The sequence below is a fragment of the Balaenoptera acutorostrata genome, chromosome 10 (assembly GCF_949987535.1).
Source record: "Balaenoptera acutorostrata chromosome 10, mBalAcu1.1, whole genome shotgun sequence".
Taxonomy (NCBI): Eukaryota; Metazoa; Chordata; class Mammalia; order Artiodactyla; family Balaenopteridae; genus Balaenoptera; species Balaenoptera acutorostrata.
In genome coordinates, this window is record NC_080073.1 from 5,271,700 (window position 1) to 5,294,384 (window position 22,685).

The 22,685-nt window shown below is 37.8% G+C and overlaps 1 protein-coding gene across 2 annotated transcripts in view; it reads right to left on the reverse strand.

The window, feature by feature from the left end:
• Window positions 1-22,685, reverse strand: part of PPARG (peroxisome proliferator activated receptor gamma) — a 130,468-nt gene that overhangs the window by 38,726 nt on the left and 69,057 nt on the right. For both annotated transcript variants that reach the window (XM_057555687.1, XM_057555688.1), the window contains exons 3-4: window positions 10,844-11,071; window positions 9,288-9,457 (exon numbers count right to left, since the gene is read on the reverse strand). In XM_057555687.1, the coding sequence (XP_057411670.1) occupies window positions 9,288-9,457; window positions 10,844-11,063 (390 nt within the window). In that variant the 5' untranslated portion in view covers window positions 11,064-11,071. The remainder of the gene's footprint in view (window positions 1-9,287; window positions 9,458-10,843; window positions 11,072-22,685) is intronic.

A 22,685-nucleotide genomic window follows, 5' to 3' on the forward strand; every position in this document is an offset into this window, starting at 1 on the left:
AAGCAGGCTTCTCAAAAGTTTCTTCATATTGCCAATAAAGAAACACTCTCTAACAACACTCTTTTTTATTGTGTCAGCGTCCATAAAATGATGTGCAATTTCAACAGCTCACAGTTCTGATTATCATGAAGTCTGTGAACTGGTGTGATGGAGATGCATCAGTCAGCATTTCAGAAAATTGTTTTGTGTATATTTTTATTATAAAGTCTTCATATTTGCTTGTGAGAACGTAATGCCCATTTTTTGGGGGTTTTTTTTTTTTCTGCTTTAAAAAAAATTTCTCCAACCTCTCCTTCACTGCTTTACAAGTAACAAAACTTCAGGTGCAATGAGACCTAAGAGTGGTATTGTTAAGTTTACAATGAGATTAAACACCCTGTGTTGGACCTGCATTCAGCTTTATCATAAAATGGTATGGCCCATAGAGGCTGAATCAACGAGCTGCCACTGGCACATTGGAATATACTAAAAACTCTTTCTGAGGTAGGAATACAAAAAATACATAGAAATACAAAAACAGATTACACTGTATTGTATGGTAGATTGTGCTTCCTTATGCCTTTAGCTAAGTCTATGGTTCTAAAATGATCTTTCACTAAAGACACAAAAATATGATGAAAACCTACTAGAGAAAAAAATAAGTGTCCAATTTGTAAGCAATAAATGCCAGCTTAGCAAGCTGTAGAGTTTATTAGTCTTTCAGTAGCTACAGGTTATACATTACCTAAATCTGTAATGTTAATAACCAAATACTCCATCACTGTTTCCCTGTAATCCAAACCCAATCTTTTTATTCCTATCTGAATTTTGGCAAGGATCACCAACATAAACCTGTTCCACTGGCATTGTAAAGTTGTTTAAGAGGACCTACTGACAGTTATCTTAAGGATTATAACTATTTTTTGCAATCTATAAATTAGTTTGCAGGTTTGTGGTCAACTGTATTTTAATTATGGGTATATCCTAAATTCTACTGAAATGACAAATGTTAAATTGCCAAAGCACCTTTCAGAAAACACATACAGGTGAGTCTTACACATGTGTTAATTTCATTTTCACTGAGTATTGTTGATGACCTAAGGTGATATCTTTGATTACTGACAGCCACTGGTGTAATTTAGCTGCATTCAGAGTGTGGCAGCAATTCTGTTTAACTCCATAGTAGCAAAGAATGAGTCAGTATGTCTTCAGCCTCATTCCTTGTAACAGTGGTTCTCAAACTTTTTGGTCTCCATACTCCTTTACTCTTGCAAATTGCTGAGGTTTCCAAAGAGCTTTTGTTTATATGGGCTATGCCTATTAGCATTGATCAGAATAGAAATAAAACCTGAGAAATTACTATGTACAAGAACACACAGGCCACATTCCATCAGGCATGAGAACTATGCTAACATTCCATGTCATGCAGTTTCTGGAACACACCACTTACACTCCTGAGAGAATGAGAATGAAAAAGGCAATTAACAACTTATTATAATTATGAAAATAGCGTCAACCTCATGGGTGTCTTGAAAGGGTCTTAGGGACCCCATTCCCAGACCACAATTTGAGAATTGATGACTTATACTTGGAGAAGCCAAATTACATTATTCCTCTAACATTTTTCTTGTTCTTAACTTTAAAATGACCAGATGTCTATTTTCCCTTCCAAGGATAGCATAACCTTCCTTGCATTTTAGTCTAGGAAGTCTGTAATCTATATTTTGAATTGTTTCCAAGTTACTGCAGGTTACTATACAATACTGTTAATTTTTTTCTACTGCTTTTCTTTATTTGTTTATCTCTGGTAGGTGAAGGACTCCCCTAGATTCATCAGGTTTTAAGTGTTTATTCTCCATTTTTGCCTTAGAACATTTCTGTTTGTAACTCGAGGGCACTTGGGTTTTCTTCTCCCTGTTTTCTTTTTGCTACTTTTCTTCTTTGCTTTCTTTTATCTTCTAAGTTTTTATGCCCTCAGAACTTAGCTACTTACAATATTTGTCTTTCAATTTTTAGCTGTTCTCAGAAATGTTAAAACTCTCTACAGGCAGAAGCAAGAAGAACTACAATCCTGCAGCTTGTGGAACAAAAACCACATTCACAGAAAGATAGACAAGATGAAAAGGCAGAGGGCTATGTACCAGATGAAGGTACAAGATAAAACCCCAGAAAAACAACTAAATGAAGTGGAGATAGGCAACCTTCCAGAAAAAGAATTCAGAATAATGATAGTGAAGATGATCCAGGACCTCGGAAAAAGAATGGAGGCAAAGATCGAGAAGATGCAAGAAATGTTTAACAAAGACCTAGAAGAATTAAAGAACAAACAAAGAGATGAACAATACAATAACTGAAATGAAAACTACACTAGAAGGAATCAATAGCAGAATAACTGAGGCAGAAGAACGGATAAGTGACCTGGAAGACAGAATGGTAGAATTCACCGCTGTGGAACAGAATAAAGAAAAAAGAATGAAAAGAAATGAAGATAGCCTAAGAGACCTCTGGGACAACATTAAATGCAACAACGTTCGCATTATAGGGGTCCCAGAAGGAGAAGAGAGAGAGAAAGGACCAGAGAAAATATTTGACGAGATTATAGTCGAAAACTTCCCTAACATGGGAAAGGAAATAGCCACCCAAGTCCAGGAAGCGCAGAGAGTCCCATACAGGATAAACCCAAGGAGAAACACGCCAAGACACATAGTAATCAAATTGGTAAAAATTAAAGACAAAGAAAAATTATTGAAAGCAGCAAGGGAAAAATGACAAGTAACATACAAGGGAACTCCCATAAGGTTAACAGCTGATTTCACAGAAGAAACGCTACAAGCCAGAAGGGAGTGGCATGATATACTTAAAGTGATGAAAGGAAAGAACCTACAACCAAGATTACTCTACTGGGCAAGGATCTCATTCAGATTCGATGGAGAAATCAAAAGCTTTACAGACAAGCAAAAGCTAAGAGAATTCAGCACCACCAAACCAGCTCTACAACAAATGCTAAAGGACCTTCTCTAAGTGGGAAACACAAGAGAAGAAAAGGACCTACAAAAACAAACCCAAAACAATTAAGAAAATGGTCATAGGAACATACATATCAATAATTACCTTAAACGTGAATGGATTAAATGCTCCAACCAAAAGACACAGGCTTGCTGAATGGATACAAAACAAGACCCATCTTGCTGTCTATAAGAGACCTACTTCAGACCTAGGGACACATATAGACTGAAAATGAGGGGATGGAAAAAGGTATTCCATGCAAATGGAAATCAAAAGAAAGCTGGAGTAGCAATACTCATATCAGATAAAGTAGACTTGAAAATAAAGAATGTTACAAGAGACAAAGAAGGACACTACATAATGACCAAGGGATCAATCCAAGAAGAAGATATAACAATTATAAATATATATGCACCCAACATAGGAGCACCTCAATACATAAGGCAACTGCTAACAGCTATAAAAGAGGAAATCGACAGGAACACAATAATAGTGGGGGACTTTAACACCTCACTTACACCAATGGACAGATCATCCAAAAGGAAAATAAATAAGGAAACAGAAGCTTTAAATGACACAATAGACCAGATAGATTTAATTGATATTTATAGGACATTCCATCCAAAAACAGCAGATTACACTTCTTAAGTGTGCACAGAACATTCTCCAGGATAGATCACATCTTGGGTCACAAATCAAGCCTCAGTAAATTTAAGAAAATTGAAATCATATCAAGCATCTTTTCTGACCACGCTATGAGATTAGAAATGAATTACACGGAAAAAAACATAAAAAACACAAACACATGGAGGCTAAACAATACGTTACTAAATAACCAAGAGATCACTGAAGAAATCAAAGAGGAAATGAAAAAAAATACCTAGAGACAAATGACAATGAAAATACGACGATCCAAAACCTATGGGATGCAGCAAAAGCAGTTCTAAGAGGGAAGTTTATAGCTATACAAGCCTACCTCAAGAAACAAGAAAAATCTCAAACAAACAATCTAACCTTACACCTGAAGGAACTAGAGAAAGAAGAACAAACAAAACCCAAAGTTAGCAGAAGGAAAGAAACCATAAACATCAGAGCAGAAATAAATGAAATAGAAACAAAGAAAACAATAGCAAAGATCAATAAAACTAAAAGCTGGTTCTTTGAGAAGATAAAATTGATAACCATTAGCCAAACTCATCAAGAAAAAGAGGGAGAGGACTCAAATCAATAAAATTAGAAATGAAAAAGGAGAAGTTACAACAGACACTGCAGAAATACAAAGCATCCTAAGAGACTACTACAAGCAACTCTATGCCAATAAAATGGACAACCTGGAATAAATGGACAAATCCTTAGAAAGGTATAGCCTTCCAAGACTGAACCAGGAAGAAATAGAAAATATGAACAGACCAATCACAAGTAATGAAATTGAAACTGTGATTAAAAATCTTCCAACAAACAAAAGTCCAGGACCAGATGGCTTCACAGGTGAATTCTACCAAACATTTAGAGAAGAGCTAACACCCATCCTTCTCAAACTCTTCCAAAAAATTGCAGAGGAAGGAACACTCCCAAACTCATTCTATGAGGCCACCATCACCCTGATACCAAAATCAGACAAAGATACTACAAAAAAAGAAAATTACAGACCAATATCACTGATGAATATAAATGCAAAAATCCTCAACAAAATACTAGCAAACAGAATCCAGCAACACAGTAAAAGGATCATACACCATGATCAAGTGGGATTTATCCCAGGGATGCAAGGATTCTTCAATATATGCAAATCAATCAATGTGATACACCATATTAACAAATTGAAGAAAAACCATATGATCATCTCAATAGATGCAGAAAAAGCTTTTGACAAAATTCAACACCCATTTATGATAAAAACTCTCCAGAAAGTGGGCATAGAGGGAACCTACCTCAACATAATAAAGGCCATATACAACAAACCCACAGCAAACGTCATTCTCAATGGTGAAAAACTGAAAGCATTTCCTCTAAGATCAGGAACAAGACAAGGATGTCCACTCTCACCACTATTATTCAACACAGTTTTGGAAGTCCTAGCCACGGCAATCAGAGAAGAAAAAGAAATAAAAGGAATCCAAATTGGAAAAGAAGAAGTAAAACTGTCACTGTTTGCAGATGACATGATACTATACATAGAGAATCCTAAAAATGCCACTAGAAAACTACTAGAGCTAAATAATGAATTTGGTAAAGTTGCAGGATACAAAATTAATGCACAGAAATCTCTTGCATTCCTATACACTAATGATGAAAAATCTGAAAGAGAAATTAAGGAAACACTCCCTTATACCATTGCAACAAAAAGAATAAAATACCTAGGAATAAACCTACCTAGGGAGACAAAAGACCTATATGCAGAAAACTATAAGACACTGATGAAAGAAATTAAAGATGATACCAACAGATGGAGAGATATACCATGTTCTTGGATTGGAAGGATCAATATTGTGAACATGACTATACTACCCAAAGCAATCTACAGATTCAATGCAATCCCTATCAAATTACCAAGGGCAATTTTTACGGAACTAGAACAAATCATCTTAAAATTTGTATGGAGACACAAAAGACCCCGAATAGCCAAAGCAGTCTTGAGGGAAAAAAACGGAGCTGGAGGAATCAGACTCCCTGACTTCAGACTATACTACAAAGCTACAGTAATCAAGACAATATGGTACTGGCACAAAAACAGAAACAGAGATCAATGAAACAAGATAGAAAGCCCAGAGATAAACTCATGCACCTACGGTCGACTAATCTATGACAAAGGAGGCAAAGATATACAATGGAGAAAAGACAGTCTCTTCAATAAGTGGTGCTGGGAAAGCTGGACAGCTACATGTAAAAGAATGAAATTAGAACACTCCCTAACACCATACACAAAAAGAATCTCAAAATGGATTCGAGACCTAAATGTAAGACCGGACACTATAAAACTCTTAGAGGAAAACATAGGAAGAACACTCTTTGACATCAATCACAGCAAGATCTTTTTTGATCCACCTCCTAGAGTAGGGGAAATGAAAACAAAAATAAACAAATGGGACCTAATGAAACTTAAAATCTTTTGCACAGCAAAGGAAACCATAAACAAGACAAAAAGACAACCCTCAGAATGGGAGAAAATATTTGCAAACGAATCAATGGACAAAGGATTAATCTCCAAAATATATAAACAGCTCATGCAGCTCAATATTAAAGAAACAAACAACCGAATCCAAAAATGGGCAGAAGACCTAAATAGACATTTCTCCAAAGAAGACATACAGATGGCCAAGAAGCACATGAAAAGCTGCTCAACATCACTAATTATTAGAGAAATGCAAACCAAAACTACAATGTAGTATCACCTCACACCAGTTAGAATGGGCATCATCAGAAAATCTACAAACAGCAAATGCTCGAGAGGGTGTGGAGAAAAGGGAACCCTCTTGCACTGTTGGTGGGAATGTAAATTGATATAGCCACTATGGAGAACAGTATGGATGTTCCTTAAAAACTAAAAATAGAATTACCATATGACCCAGCAATCCCACTACTGGGCATATACCCAGAGAAAACCATAATTCAAAAAGACACATGCACCCCAATGTTCATTGCAGCACTATTTACAATAGCCAGGACATGGAAGCAACCTAAATGCCCATCGACAGACGAATGGATAAAGAAGATGTGGTACATATATACAATGGAATGTTACTCAGCCATAAAAAGGAACGAAATTGGGTCATTTGTTGAGACGTGGATGGATCTAGAGACTGTCCTACAGAGTGAAGTAAGTCAGAAAGGGAAAAACAAATATCGTATATTAATGCATGTATGTGGAACCTAGAAAAATGGTACAGATGAACCAGTTTGCAGGGCAGAAGTTGAGACACACATGTATAGAACAAACGTATGGACACCAAGGGGGGAAAGCTGCGGGGGTTTGGTGGTGGTGGTGTGATGAATTGGGCGATTGGTATTGACATGTATACACTGATGTGTATAAAATTGATGACTAATAAGAACCTGCTGTATAAAAAAATAAATTAAATAAAATTCAAAAATTAAAAAAAAAATTTCAGAAAAAAAAACCTCTCTACAAATTATGATGAATAGAATCACAGTGAAACTATTTGCTTAAGCCTTCTAGTTTTCTAAGTGTTTTACCAGCCCATAAAAATAATAATTTATTGTGGAAACTTAACCAACCATACTTTTATTTATCAGCATAAATTACCAAGGTGACCAAAAGTGAAAGATTTCTTTGGGTATTTCTCAGAATTTAGCCACAATTTACTCAAAATTATATAAATCTAACTCAATAAAATGACATGTTCTTACTACTCCTTGGGAACATAATGATTTCATATAAGATCACAGATATTTTAGTTTGGTTTCAATCACAGAATGAATGGGTTTTCGTGTTTTAAACGAAAGCCATCTCTTGCCAGTAGTATTTCAAGGAGTCATTTTGGAATTTTAGAACTTAGAGATGAATAAGAAGCCCTTGGGGAGCTAATCTAACCGAGCTGTTTTACACACAAGGTGTCTGAGGGCTGAAGTGCTCATGTGATTGGTTAGGGACCTTGGGCAAGTGGCCAGGTGACCACTAGCTTGTCTCTTTCACTTTATTAAGTTGCCTTTGGAGTAATAAACTATTGGACTGAAGAGGTTTTAGAGATCACCTAATTCAACACCATCATTTTATACATGTGAAAACTTAGGCAGAATATGGTTTAAAAATGATAATATGCAAAAGCATCTTGCACAATATCTGGCGCACAGTAGAAATTCAATAAATATTAACTTCCTTTTTTGGCCCATGGTCCAGTTAGGAACCCAGATATTCTAACACCTACCTAACTGCTGTCATATATCTTTATTCTGAACAAAAAAGCCCAACTGAGGATTGAATCTGATCTTACCTTTTATAAGCAGCATTATTTTATAAGGTAAGTATTTATGAACAATTTATTCTGAGCCCTGGAGTATATAATAAGTACCATTCGATTACTATTTTATTCATGGAGCCTATTAGAATTAATTCTTTTAAAAGACTAACTACATTTTAAAATATGAGTAGAGGGACTTCCCTGGTGGCTCAGTGGTTAAGAATCCGCCTGCCAATATAGAGGACACAGGTTCGAGCCCTGGTCCAGGAAGATCCCACATGCCGTGGAGCAGCTAAGCCCGTGCGCCACAACTACGGAGCCTGCGCTCTAGACCCCGTGAGCCACAATTACTGAGTCTGCGTGCCACAACTACTGAAGCCCGCACACCTAGAGCCCTGTGCTCCACAACAAGAGAAGCCACCGCAATAAGAAGCCCGCGCAATGCAACGAAGAGCAGCCCCCGCTCGCCACAACTAAAGAAAGCCCGCGCACAGAAACAAAGACACAACGCAGCCAAATAAATAAATAAGTTAATTAAATAAATTTAAAAAATAAAAATAAAATAAAATATGAGTAGATTAACACTTTCTTAATAATTGGGCAGAATATTACTAAATGAACTTTCCAAAATACCCTTTTTCACAAAGAAAAGAGGTGAGGAGAAAGAGTACCTCCTTTCCAAAATAGTTACATTGCTTTGCCTGCTCATAACACATAGCTCAAACTGATGCTGGAATAAGAAAGCACAGAGCATTGGTTTAGGAGTCATAAGATATATGTTCTGGTCCTGGCTCTGCCACTTACTGATGGATGACCATGGGCAAGTCTCACTGATTCATGATTTCTACACCTGTAAACTGGCCATAAATAAGCTTGACTTTATAGGACTGTTCTAAGGCTCAAATGAAGATTCTCTATCTATCTATCTATCTATCTATCTATCTATCTACCTACCTACCTACCTACCTATCTATCTATCTATCAGGTCTTACATACACAGAATATTCCATGGTATAGTGAAAAATAATAATAGAATATTTAGGAAATCCGGGTACCAGTCTGGGTCAGCTCATCACTGTCTGTCCATGATACCTTGAACAAGTGACTTTTTTTTTTTTTTTTAAATCTGCAGAATGCAAGGTTCGAATTAGATGGTGCTGCATAGGACCAATTTGGAAAAAGGGAAGTGAGGCAAAGTAGCCTTGCTTTTAACAATTTTCTTAGGTTTTCAAGTATTATATCATTTGAAGAATGGGTTTTACCAAAAATATTTAAAAGCTTGACAATGTTATCTCAGTTCTTTGCCATCTGTTTGCAACAGGAAATGAAATAATAGGTACATTTTCAGCAAATTATTTCAAAAAAGAAAAAATTTTTTTTTACCTTGCATCCTTCACAAGCATGAACTCCATAGTGGAACCCTGAAGCTTTATCCCCACAGACACGGCATTCAATTGCCATGAGGGAGTTGGAAGGCTCTTCGTGAGGCTTATTGTACAGCTGAGTCTTTTCAGAATAGTAAGGTGGGGATGCAGGCTCCACTTTGATTGCACCTGTGTATAGAAAAACATGAGCAGGTAATTATCACATGAAAAACAATGCTCAAGAAGCAACAGGGCAAGTCACTATAGTACACCTTACTGCCATTATTTTATTATTTAAGTTAGATGCACTATGGAACATGAAAAATACACAGGAAAAGGTAGACTTTGTAATCACAGGCAAGTCGCAACACCTCTGAGCCCCACCTGTGAAAAAAAATGGGGTTAACTTTGTGGTTAACTTTTAACTTTGTGGTTCTATGACCCTGCAATACCTCGTAATACTAAAGCTCTAACAGGCAACATATGGTATTTGAGATCATTAAGGTTATTTTGCTACATAATGTGCTGTATTTGGCATTCGTGACAATATTAAATTATACATTTTAATTTAAATGTTGCATTTTAGAAGTGTTTTAAAACCACTCTTGCAAAGGAAACAGAAGGAACATTGTCATGGAAAGGTAATGGTAAGCCCAGCTTAAAGGTACATGAAAAGTAAGAGACCAGGTTCCCATCAATGTTGAGTCAGAAAAGATGGTTTGTAAAATGATATCTGATAGAGAGAGGCCCTATGGAAAGCAAGCACTATCTTTCCGCTGGTCAGGATCAGGCCTGTTAAATTTTCATATTAGGCTCCAACCGAAAGCCACACATATAAATATAACCAAGTATATCATTTATCTTAAAAAAAAAAAAAACTAGAACTACAGGAAGTTCTTACTTATTGTCAAGTAATGGCTGCAGTTACATGGTGGTGGCTCTGGAAAAACAGCATATCAGCAAAGAGATAAAAATCAAGTAAAGAGCATCATAGAAATTTAATCTTGAAAAGTGCAGTTTTAGTTTTTCTTGAGTCTGATGGCTTGATGTGAATTGCGTTAATGGCATGGAGATTTATCAACAGTCTACAATGTCAACATTTAAATTTGTGCTGAAAAATAGGTTTCACTGTAAGCTGTTCAAACTGCAGAATTAGGAAAGATGCAATAGTGATTTAGAGATAAGTTATAAAAAGTAACAAAATGTTCCTTATCTACTTACAAGTGGAAAAAAGAATTCAAAGTTTGGGGGGGATGGACTCTTAGCCTGAGATGCACCTGGCAAGGTAATCATGCTGGAAAATGTCCCTGAGAAGGAAAGAAGAAAAGAAAGAAAGAAGGGAGGCAGGAAGGAAGCGGGGGGTGTGTGCAGAGAAAGATGATCTGGGGTGTTCGCACACTACCTTCCCTTTTGGTCAATTATAAATGCCCACTATTTCATGGATAAATGGGTGAATAAATGAATGGTAAACGGTTTCACTATAGGCTTTAGTCTCTGGAGCATTTATCCCAGTGTGAATGAGAGATTAGTCCAATTCTAGTCTCAGTAGTCTGAAAAGTGAAATAAACCTCATACTTTGGTACTCTTGGAGTTTCAGGTCATACTTATAATCCGCAACCATTGGGTCAGCTCTTGGGAACGGAATGTCTTCATAGTGTGGAGCGGAAATGCTGGAGAAATCAACGGTGGTGAAGGGCTTGATGTCAAAGGAGTGGGAGTGGTCGTCCATCACAGAAAGATCCACGGAGCTGATCCCAAAGTTGGTGGGCCAAAACGGCATCTCTGTGTCAACCATGGTAATTTCTGAAATGGAGAAAAGAACAGCTATGACGTTAGTCCTGGAGGACAGTGCCATCTTGTAAAGATCCACAGAAAGGGAACAGAAAGAGTCTTGGGTCAAGTGACGTCACCTAGGTGATCATGAGGAGAGAAGAGAACATAGCCACCATCTTAGTGCCGTCCAGGCTGTTGAACTAATGGAGGGAAGTCACCCCTTACCTGGACATCACAGTTGAGGACCCTCTAATAGTGTCACGTGTACGGCATACTCATATCAATGTCTTACAAACAGCCCTGTTCTCATCAGAGCAGGATGACTTTCCTAAGGGTATCTGGGAATGGGCCTCTTGTTTTTTCCCAGCAAGCAGAGAGCTAAAGAATGTAGCTCTCAAAGGCTGACTCTTGCAAGAGGTTAAAGATTCCAGCTGTGGTCTTCATAAGAAAAACAAAGCGCCTTGAAAACACAAATAAGGAGACTAGTGCTGTGAATGTGCTTCAGTGGTTCCAAGAGGACGCATCAGGCACGGTTTGGGTTCACATGTCTGAATATCTACATGAATAAGTACCCAAACAACTTGAAGTTATCTGTCTTACAGTACAAACACTACTCTGGTGATAGCTTAAAGGTCATACGGGGTCTCAATGACATCCAGAAAAAAGTGTGTGCTCCTAATGACAGAGGCAGCCATTGAACTGTATCTTTTGTTCCAAATTTCATCTAAACCTACCTAACCCACGTCACTCCATTTACTTTGCCCATCTCCTCAGCATGCTTATTTTCTATTTCTCTATCCATTTTTCTTAGTATATATTACTGTCCTATCAAAATACACCTCTCTTGTCTCAACTGCAATATCCACAAAAGTGGGTTCATCAACTATGTCTCATCATGCCTATTGCAAAGTTCTTCTGTAGACAAAGTAAAGGTTGGCTGAGTTAAAGTTAGTGTATATGCTTCTGTATGAACACTGGGAAATGAAAATAAGGATGCAGAAAACGTCTGGGTTGCAAGAAAAATTGTTTACTCATCATTTTACTGGTTTATTTTTGTTTCACTTTTAACATATGACTTCAGTGACCGCCTGCCAACCAATGTCAGGCTTCTCAACACAGGAATCATATCCCTAGGGGTCATTTATTTTATTGAAAAGTTTCAGGGAAAATTTTAAAGATAAAATAGTTATTTATGTGTAAATAAACAGAGCAAAAAATTCACGTGATTTTAAAGATATACTATGAAACTCCTAAAAAAACTTGATACTTGTAGTCCATTTCATGGGTAAAAGAACGCTATTTTTAAAAAAGAATAGACTATTTTAAAAAGCAGCTTTAGGTTTACTTAAAAATTGAGCAGAAACTACAAAGTTCTCATATACCCTTTTCCCTTTCTCCCTCCCCCACAAACCCTGAAACACACAGCTTCCCCTATTATTAACGTGCATTTCCCCTATTATTAACACTTGCATTAGTGTGGTATGCTTGTTGACAAAACTGATGAACCAATAGTGATACATTATGATTAACTAAAACCCACAGTTTACAGTAGAATCCATTCTTTGTGCTGTTCATTCTATGGTGTTGACAAATGCATAATGTCAAGTATCCACCATCACAGTGTCACACAGGATGGTTTCACTGCTCTAAACACCGGCCGTGCTCTGCCTGTTCATCCCTCCCCTCCTCCCCCGAGAACGCTGATTTTGTTGTCCTCTTCTACTAAGGGCAATTTTGGGTGGAAAAGCAGGGGAAGCACTGACCTACATCATAAATTAAAAAGTCTTTGCGTGGCATTCAAGGCCCTCCCTGACAGTCTGACTTGCTTTTTCAGTGTCATTTTCCACTCGGGATCCCAGACCTCACCCCCATTCTCATCAGTCCTGTGCTTGGGCGTATCACACTGTGTGCCCAGGGCAGACACTCTGCACTGTCTAGTTGCTCATCTCCGTTCACGCTGCTTCCTGAAGCTGCTCTCCTCCTCCTGTCCCTCATCACCACCCGTCACAATTCCCGTCTGTCTTTCCCATGGTAGTGGGGAATCCCACACTGGTCCAAATGCCACTTTCTCCATGAAACCTTCCACGAATTCTCCAACTTAAAAACACTCTCCATTCTCCGTGTTCCCACAGCACTGAGTACCTCTCTTTCACTCTGCTATAATTATTTGGATAAATATCTCCGCTGTTAGATTTCCAGTTCTGGAGCAAAGGACAGTGTCTTATTATTCTGTTTTCCTTTTAGACCTTATGCATAGTTGTTGTTTACTAAATGCTTGCCAACTGAATGATCATATTTTATAGGGAAGGACAGAACAAGTATTCATTTTTCTGTGAAAATGGAAAAAATAAAGATACTTTCTCAGTGGTTTAGTTTTGCTAAGACTTAAGCTCCCCAGAAAAGATGTAATCTTCAGTATCATAAATAAAATACAGTTTAAGCTGTAACTCCTCCTCTCAACAACGTATACTCAAGTTTTTCTCTTCTGATAATTGCAGGAGGAAGATTAGGGTACTGTAAACTTTTTTTCTACATAGAAAGGACAAAGTAAGAAAGAAAAACCGTTTGCCTCTTCATCTCTATGAAAACAAATTATCCCAGTACACACTTTCCTTCCCCTCTTTCCCTTCTCCCTGTCCTCTTACTCTGGGACATCTTGACCTAAACAATATTAACTCCACGGGGGCCATGGTTACTGGGAGGCACAGTGGTTCCCTAGACATTTTATTTTGACTTAAAGATGGGGTCCAGGGAGCCTGCTTCTAATTTTGTCTCCAGAAAACATAAGCTACTGTTTCTGCCAAGCTGTAAGTTGAGTAGGTGTTTTTCGTTACTCCACGCAATTACTCATGAAAGAACAAATGAACAAAATGCTTGCATGGACAACAGTCCTTCTCAGGGATAAGTAACAGTGTCTTAACTTTCCAGCTGGGTGACAGGAGTGCATTGCGTCAGGAGCATCATTAATTTCACAGCCTTTGGTGTGTTTCAAGCAGGCGGGAGTCTTGAGGCAGACACTGCGGGGAAGGACATAGACGTGTGCCATTTACCTCAGACCTTCACCTTGGCTTTAAACTCTACGATACTCAATGAGCAGACTTCACAACACGCCGAAGTATAATGTAGTTCAAGCAAAAAGACGTGTCAGCAAAAACACAGCAACTTCTCTCACCTGAGAGGCATCATTATTCGGGAGTATGGAAGTGGGTCAGAAAAGATGTTCAACGATAAAAATCAAGCACTAGAACTATACAGTTTACCTTTGGGGTTCTACGTTGTCCCTTATGAAAAGAAAAGAAAAACTTCTACTAGAATGTCTGGAGAAATGCTGTGCTTCCTTAATAATGACATGAGCTAATATTAATAGAACCCTAAATCTCTGCTAAGTATTATACCAAATACAATGCTTGGACTGTCTCACTGAATGCTCACAATGGCCCTGTGAGGTAGGTACACTTATAAATCCCCTTAAAGAAGAGGAAACTGAGGCACAGTTATGGAAATAACTTGCCTAAGACCACCCAGCTACTAAGGAGTACAGCTGGGTTATGAACCCAGACGGCCTAAAGCGCCACAGCCCACACACGTGACTTTCTAAACTTAATACTGATTAGAAAAACAAAGCTCTTCCTGATCTTCTAGTTCTATATTACATAACAATTAATTTAGACGAACCTTCGCTGAACACCTGTGATGTACCAGGTACAGGGGGCTGGGGATGCACTATGAAGGGTGAGTAATTCTCAAATGGAAGCTTCACTGGAGAAACATGTTAAGCTGAACAAGAGTGGGTGCAGGAAAGAGCCTTTCCTACATGTCTAAAACTTAGTAGCCTTGTTGGAAGTGACCTTAGAAAGATACATAATCACCGATTTTTTTCAATCTCTTCTCATTTGTTTCAGTTCAAGGTCATGGTACTCATAAATATTATTCATCCAGCCCCTCCTTATTGATCTATTCAAATCACTTTGCAGTGTCAACTGAGCTGTGAATTTCCTAATTCCTCTCCCGTTACAAGAGCCGATATCCAGAGACAAAAATCACTCTGAAATGTCAGAGCAGAAAGGGCGTTTTGGAGATAATCTAAGCTCCTCATCTGGCAGTTGAAGAAAACCAGGCTAAGCGATGTGCTCAGGAGCTCAGGGCTAGAGGCCAAGTCCACGAGAGTCCAGGTTCTCTGTCTCCTACCCCTCGCATCCTCCACACTGCATTACGAAGTTGTTACCATGTGTAAATACGTTGAAAAGGGGACTTTTTAACCTATACCAATTTTCACAGATCCAGACTTTTTGGTCTTAACTAACACACAGGAATGACATCAAATTTATGAAGGAAAAAATGTCTCATGCAAGGAGCCATTTACTGGTTGACAAATTAGAATAAAGAAATTGGTAGTAGAATTTGTTTCTAACAAAAGTAATAAATTCCGAATTCATCAAAAGGTTTAGGGAACAGTCTCATAAAGTGAGCATCGTATCTGCCCAAGTCTTTACATAATAAATACAGATGTATGTATTTGTTTGTTTGTTCATTGCAGGTTGCTGTTCTGAACATTAACAACTGAAGATGGAGAGCTAGTAGCGAGTTAGAAGCCCTGGGTTTGAATCCTGACCTCTTTCTTGTCAATTTTGTGATCTCTTTATCCCTAATTATCCCCATCTGTAAATAAGCATACTGCCGACCTCACAGAATTGCTGTGAAGATTCAGTTAAATAATACATGTAAAGCATGCAGCATAGGGCCAGACAGTAAGTTCTCCATAAATGTAATTATTGGTAGTCGTGGTAACTTTTGTCACCAGGGTAACCAGAGTACTAGAATCATGTAAAAGGTAGGCTAAAAGCTCCCCAACGCTACCACTAGGGGACAGGAAAAGGAAGAAACAGCAGCAAAGTCCCATTGTTCAAACAGGATTACGCCTAAAACAGATGTCCTGTTTTAAAGGCCTCTGCAAAAGGAGAGTCCACAGCCTCTCTGGGTTACTCATTCCAATGCTAAACTGCTCTTCTGTAGCCAGGAAAGTCTATGTCTTATCTGGCATTTCCCCAACTGTGTTATACATATGTTAATGATGTTCCTTTTAAAATAATTAAAAAGAAAAAAATTCTGGTGGGCAAATAAACTTAGGAAATGCTAGGTGAAGCCAGTTTAAATGGGTCTATTGCAGGACTCCTTAGAATTATATGCTAATAATCCATGAGAATATACAAAAGAGAGGGGAGGGTACGGCATACAACGTTTGAGGAGTTTACCATCTGATGGAATAGTTTGTGAAATGATGGTCTAACCTATGTTGTTGGAGTTTGTGAGTTTTTCTTTCATTTTCTAAACATACAGGTATCACCCTCTGCATACTTGTCCTTTACCACATGTACTTGAAAAGTTTTATTAAGTTGTCCCTTAGGTTTTCTTTAACTTTAGAGTGACTAAGGGCAAGGATTTATGTTGGTTAAAACAACGAGAGAAAGGATTTCTAACTTAAACCACAGAGAAAGGAATCACTGCAAAGACTAATGCTCCTTTTACAGAGACTATCCTAAAAGCCTCCAGACAGGAAAAAAAAAAAAAAAAAAAGTCCCCTATAAAAGGGTCAGGAATCAGAATGACACTGAACTGCCCAAGAGGCAGCACCGGAAGCTGGAAAATCAACAGAGCAGTATTTTCAAAATTCAAAGAAAAAAATTATTTCCAACTTAGAATTTTATATTCAGCCAAACCATCACTCAAGCGTAAGAGGAGAATAAAGACATTTTCAGAAATATAAGACCTCAAGAAAAAGTCACCTCCCATGTGTTTTTTCCCAGAGTTCTACACCAGAACAAAAAGGAAACATGGGATCCAGGAAGCAAAGGATTGAGGCACAGGAGAGAGGTGGAAGGAAGACCCAGGACAACAGATCCTGAGCAGAACCTGTTCCTTGAGAAAACGGATCGGAGGATGGCGGTGGCCTCATGAGATTCCCTGAGAAACCGCAATGCCTGAGACGTGCAAATGCCCACTTTGAGGGAGAGTTTGAGAATGAACTAGTGACAGGTATGGAGAAAAGGAACAACAACAAAAGTGAGTAATTACTAATTAAAAAAAAAAAAAAAGAATGATTAACTCCAGAAAAACAAACAGCTCTTCAGGGTCAGAAGTAAAACTGTAGGGCCTTTCCTGCTGGTCCAGTGGTAAAGAATCTGCCTTCCAATGCAGGGGACGCGAGTTTGATCCCCCAAACTAAGCCCGCGCCCCAACACGAGAGCCCGTGAGCCACAAGCTACAGAGCCCACGCACCCTGGAGCCCACGCGCCACAACTAGAGAGAAGCCTGCGTGCTGCAATGAAGACCCGACGCAGCCAAAAAAAAAAGTAAAACTGCAGTATACTGTCCGGCTCAATTGTAAGCACACTTCCAAAATTACTGCGATGTAAACACAGACAACTAATTTCACCTAAAATTACGAATAACCAACTGTGAGGGTGGGTTGCGGGAGAGGAGAAGTGTACGTTTTGGGAAAGGGAGTGTGATGGCAAAGGGCTAAATTCTTATCTTCTGCAGCAGTAAGTCAGTGGGTAATGAACACAATTTTAAAAATAGCAGTATAAGCATGTTAAATATACAGCAGTAAAAACCAGGAGACACGTTTTAAAAAGTTAAAAATCATTGCCTCTGAGAAGTGGGAACTAGGTGTAGGCTGAAGATTGTGGTTCTTCATTCAAAGCTTTGTACTACGATCTGACTTCTAAAACTGTGTACAAATATTACTTTGATAAAAGTAAAAATTAAGTTAAATATCTTTAAACTGCAGTATTTTCCCATGATTTCACCTAACAGAGGGAGTAAATATATTCCTTGCCTGTTTCCCAGTCCTCTTAAAGGACTTATCATGCAATAACCTGGAAAAGTAGAGAGAATTTTAATGTAGTTTCAAGTAAAATAAAGGAGTATCAGAAAATATTTTTGATACTTGACCAACAGATGACTGTCCTTGTGACTCAAGCATTTAAAAAATAAATTCTATCAATTCATTTCTTTTCCTTCACTGGTATCATGAGTTTTAATTAGCAAAGGAAGAAAAAGACTCTGGACCCCATTAGCAGAAGTATAGTTTAATAGTAGCTAATTATTTCTAGGCACATATCGTATGACAGGCACTGTACCTTAGACCCATTACATATGTAATTTATAATTTGTTAATGTATGTATAATTTAGAAATGTACATATAGCAATATAACTTACATATATAAATAGTCCTATGGGTTGTAAATAATTATAATTACTACCCAATAGACTAAAAACATTCGACAGAAAGAGGTAAGTGATTTGCCCAATACAACTAATAGGTATTGGAACCGGGGTTTGAATTCTGTTATGGTTTCTCTGAACAGAGAACCTCTTATTTTGGACACCAGGAATTAAGAAAAGGATTAAAATTCCTTAGTGTGGAATTCTAGTGGATTCCTTAGTGTGTCATTTGTTTCTTTAATATAAGAAAATATGTTTTCATTGTGTTGTCTACTTAAACTATATTACAAACCAAATTCAGTGCTTCTGTCCTGGTGATACTCCCATCGATAGCCTTGGCAGAGGTTGAAAGCATTCTAATACGTATCCTTATATGCACATTTCTTTATAAAAAGCCAGAAGGTCTCATAGCAAATTTCCAAATTCAGACCAACAAAGGGCATATGATCAGCTTTAGAGAAGACCATGTTAGTTTATGCTTTCTAAAAATTCATTTTCTCTTGCATGGGCCACGTCTTGTTTAGATAGCTTGCTTAATCCAGTCCTGAGGTATCAGGGGACAGGAAAGATGATAGGATCATGCCCTCATCCAGAATGATCGTTTCTTCCGCTACCTTAGCTGGAGATTAAAGTCCTCTTTCTCATCATGGTCAAACTAGTTCAAGGTTGGTTCTTCTGCTAAAACCACCTTCACATGTTTCTAAAAGGAGACTTACTAAAAACTAGTCAGGACTAAGGCTAAATCTGTTGAACAGTTAGTTACTCTGGTTTAGCTGAAACTCTAGTCTTGCCTAGCACACGCCAGCAGCCAGCGAAGACTGGTACTTAGGTCAGAAAAAAGGAACTGGAATGTTTCCCCCTGGCCAGCTCCTTCCGCGCAATTTGGTTTTGGTTTTGCAGTGACAGGGGAAGGAAAATGGGAGAGAGGAGACCGAATGGAAAGGAAAAAAAATGCAAGGAATCCTCCACAAGTTTGTAGCTACTTAGAAAGGAGGGAGCCACCGAAGATCTGCCAAAGGACTGTTTCTCCTTGCTTTGTCCACCCGTCAACCACTGTAAGGGACCTCCTGCAACCAGGAAGAGATAGAGTGGGTAGGTGTTTTTAAAGAAAACTTTACTACTGAAGCATCTCTAATAGCCTGAAATTATGCTAGAGGGGAAAGCTGGCCTTATTCAGAGTTGTTTAGTCTGGCAAAGTGAGTGATACAGTACGCTTCTGTTTACTCTTTTGTTTTCAATTTACTGTGCCAAGCACTCTTAATGAGAAGACAATGGTCTTAAGCTACACAAACTCTGAGAACAAAAGTGTCAAAACAGATGTAGCCAGATCACTTGTGGTTATGGGATGAAGTGCAGATTTTCACTAGCTATACTATATATTATCTTAAAACATATTGCCATGTGATATTAAAATATTCTTAGTAAGCATTTTTCATTCTAAGTCCTCCTCCTGAGCCATTATAGCATTATCAAAAATATTCTACATGAACACATTTGATACAACACAACACTCATCCATGAGTTCAAAAAACCTCTTCACTAGGAAGGGTGAGAAACTTCATTAATCTGATAAAGAACAGCTATTTAAAAAAGACAAAAAACCTAAAGTAGCCATCATACTTGACAGTGAAATATCTAAGCTTTCCTTCTGAGATCAGGAATAAGATAAGGATACTAGTTATCGTTAACACTAGAGATCCTATCCAATCCAAGAACAACAACAACAACAAAAAGACACAGAATTAGAAAAGTAGAAATAAAACTAACATTACTCACAGATGACATGATTGTATAAAAAAAAATAAAACCATTACAGTTAAAAGGAGAATTTAGCAAAGTTCCTGGATATAAGGTTGATATTAAAAAATCAACTATATTTCTATAAGCCAGCAACAAACAGAAAATGTCATTTTAAAATGATGTTTACAATAGCATCAAAACCATCAAATACCTAGGGAAAAAATCTAGCAAAATATGAGTACAATCTCTATGCTGAAAACTCAAAAGTATATTGAAAAATATCTAAATAAATGAAGGGATATATCATGTTCATGGGCTGGAAGGCTCAGTATTACAAAGCTGTCAATTCTCCACATTTATCTATAGATTCAGAACAATTCCAATCAAAATCCTAGCATTTTTGTCTGGAAACTGACATGTTGAGCCTAAAATTTATGTGGATATTTAAAGGGCCAAGACTAGCCGGGGCAATCTTGAAGAGAAGAAAAATGCTGGAGGACTTATACTACCAGATACCAGAACCAATGATAAAGCTACAGTCATTAAGACCAGATGTTGGTTGGTGCAAAGATAGAAAAATAGACCAATGTAACCAATGCAAGCCCAGAATCAATGCCACATGTAAACGGTTACCTAGTTTATGAAAAAATGTCACTGTAGCAGGGCAAGGATAATATTTTCAGTAAGCAGAGTAGGTAAACTGGATATCCATATAGAGGAAAAAAAGGTTCAACCCCTACCTTATACCATACACAAAAATCAATTTCATGTGAACTGCAGATCTCAGTGTGAAATATTAAACAAAAGAGCATTAAAAATAAAAACTAGGACAATGCCTTATCAACCTTGGAGTAGGCAAAGATTTATTCAACAGGATATAAAAAGCACTGACCATGGGCTTCCCTGGTGGTGCAGTGGTTGAGAATCCGCCTGCCAATGCAGGGGACACGGGTTTGAGCCCTGGCCTGGGAAGATCCCACATGCCACGGAGCAACTAGGCCCGTGAGCCACAATTACTGAGCCTGCACGTCTGGAGCCTGTGCTCCGCAACAAGAGAGGCCACGATAGTGAGAGGCCCACGCACCGCGATGAAGAGTGGCCCCCGCTTGCCACAACTAGAGAAAGCCCTCGCACAGAAACGAAGACCCAACACAGCCATAAATAAATAAATAAATAAATAAATAAATATTAAAAAAAAAAAAAGCACTGACCATAAAAGAAAAATGTGATACACTGGACTATATTAGGATTAAAAACTGTACATTAAGTGAATAAAAAAGCAACAGAGTGGGAGAAGGTATCTGCAATACACATATTTGAAAAAGTTCGCTTTAAAACTCATATCTAAAGTACCTGATATAAAAATAGGCAAAAGACTTGATCAGGTACTTTGCAAAAGAGGATAGCCAAATGGACAACAAATATTTTAAAAGGTGCTTAACTTTACAGTCATCAGAGAAAGGGAAATAAAAATTAGAAATAAAAATTACAAGATGATACCACCACTTACCCACCAGAGTGATAAAATGAAAAAGATAGAAAATGCCAAGAACCAGGAAAGATGTGGAGTGAATGAAACACTCAGACACTGCTGGTGGAGGTATACACCGGTACAGCCGCATTCAGAACCGTTTGGTAGTGACTCAAGGCTGAACACGTCCTACAGCCCAAGTATATATCTAACAAAAAGTGTATACTTGTTCACTGAGAGACCAATACGAGAGTGCTCACAGTTGTACTGTTTGCAATACTGCAAACCACCTGAGTGTCCATCATCAGTAGGGTAGGAAGATATATTGTGATATATTCGCACAGTGAAATACCATACAGTAATGAGAATGAAGGGCAATTACACTCAGTAATGTGATTAATCTAACAAACAAGTACTGAGCAAAAGAATCCAGATACAAAAGAGTAAACCATGTATGATTCTACTTACATAAAATTCAAAAACAGGCAAAACTAATCTATGGGTTAGAAATTAGAATAGTCAGAGGGCTTCTGGAATGCTGGTATTGTTCTGTTCTTTATCTGGGTGCAAATTACACAAGTATGTTCATTTGTGAAATGATTTACACATTTTCTCTAATAAAAAGGTTAAATAAGAGAGATGTTTCATATGGGTCCGGGGAGTCGGGGTTGATAGAAACAAACATTAAGACCAATTACATAGCCAGCAAAAACTCTTCCATTTGTATTACAAAGGATTGGTGTAGAATTTCCAGGGCACTCATTTGACAATTTTCCTAGTCAGAAGTTGTAAAACTGTATTGAAATGAGTCTTAATAAACTACCTATTTTTTAAACTGGCTTCCTTGTACAATAAAGGCTAGATACATATTTAACCAAGGTTCTCGAATCAGTGTAAACAAGGCAGGTAAAAATTCACATGGTGCACACTTCATCCTAAGGAATGAGTATTAGAAGTTATGTTTTTGCTTTAGATATGTTTGGCCTTTTCTGTTTTACAAGAACCCCGTATTTTTTTTTTAAACAATGCAGGAAATCTTTTTCCAAAAACTAATGCCTACATTAGGAGTCCCGTGTTTGGGAAGTTAATGTGTTTGGAACAGCTGAGTTGTCTTTCGAGACATTCCATTTAAGTGAAATAAATCAACAGGTTAAATCCAAGCTACCAATTTTATGCTAATTATTTAACTCTTCTCTGTATCAACA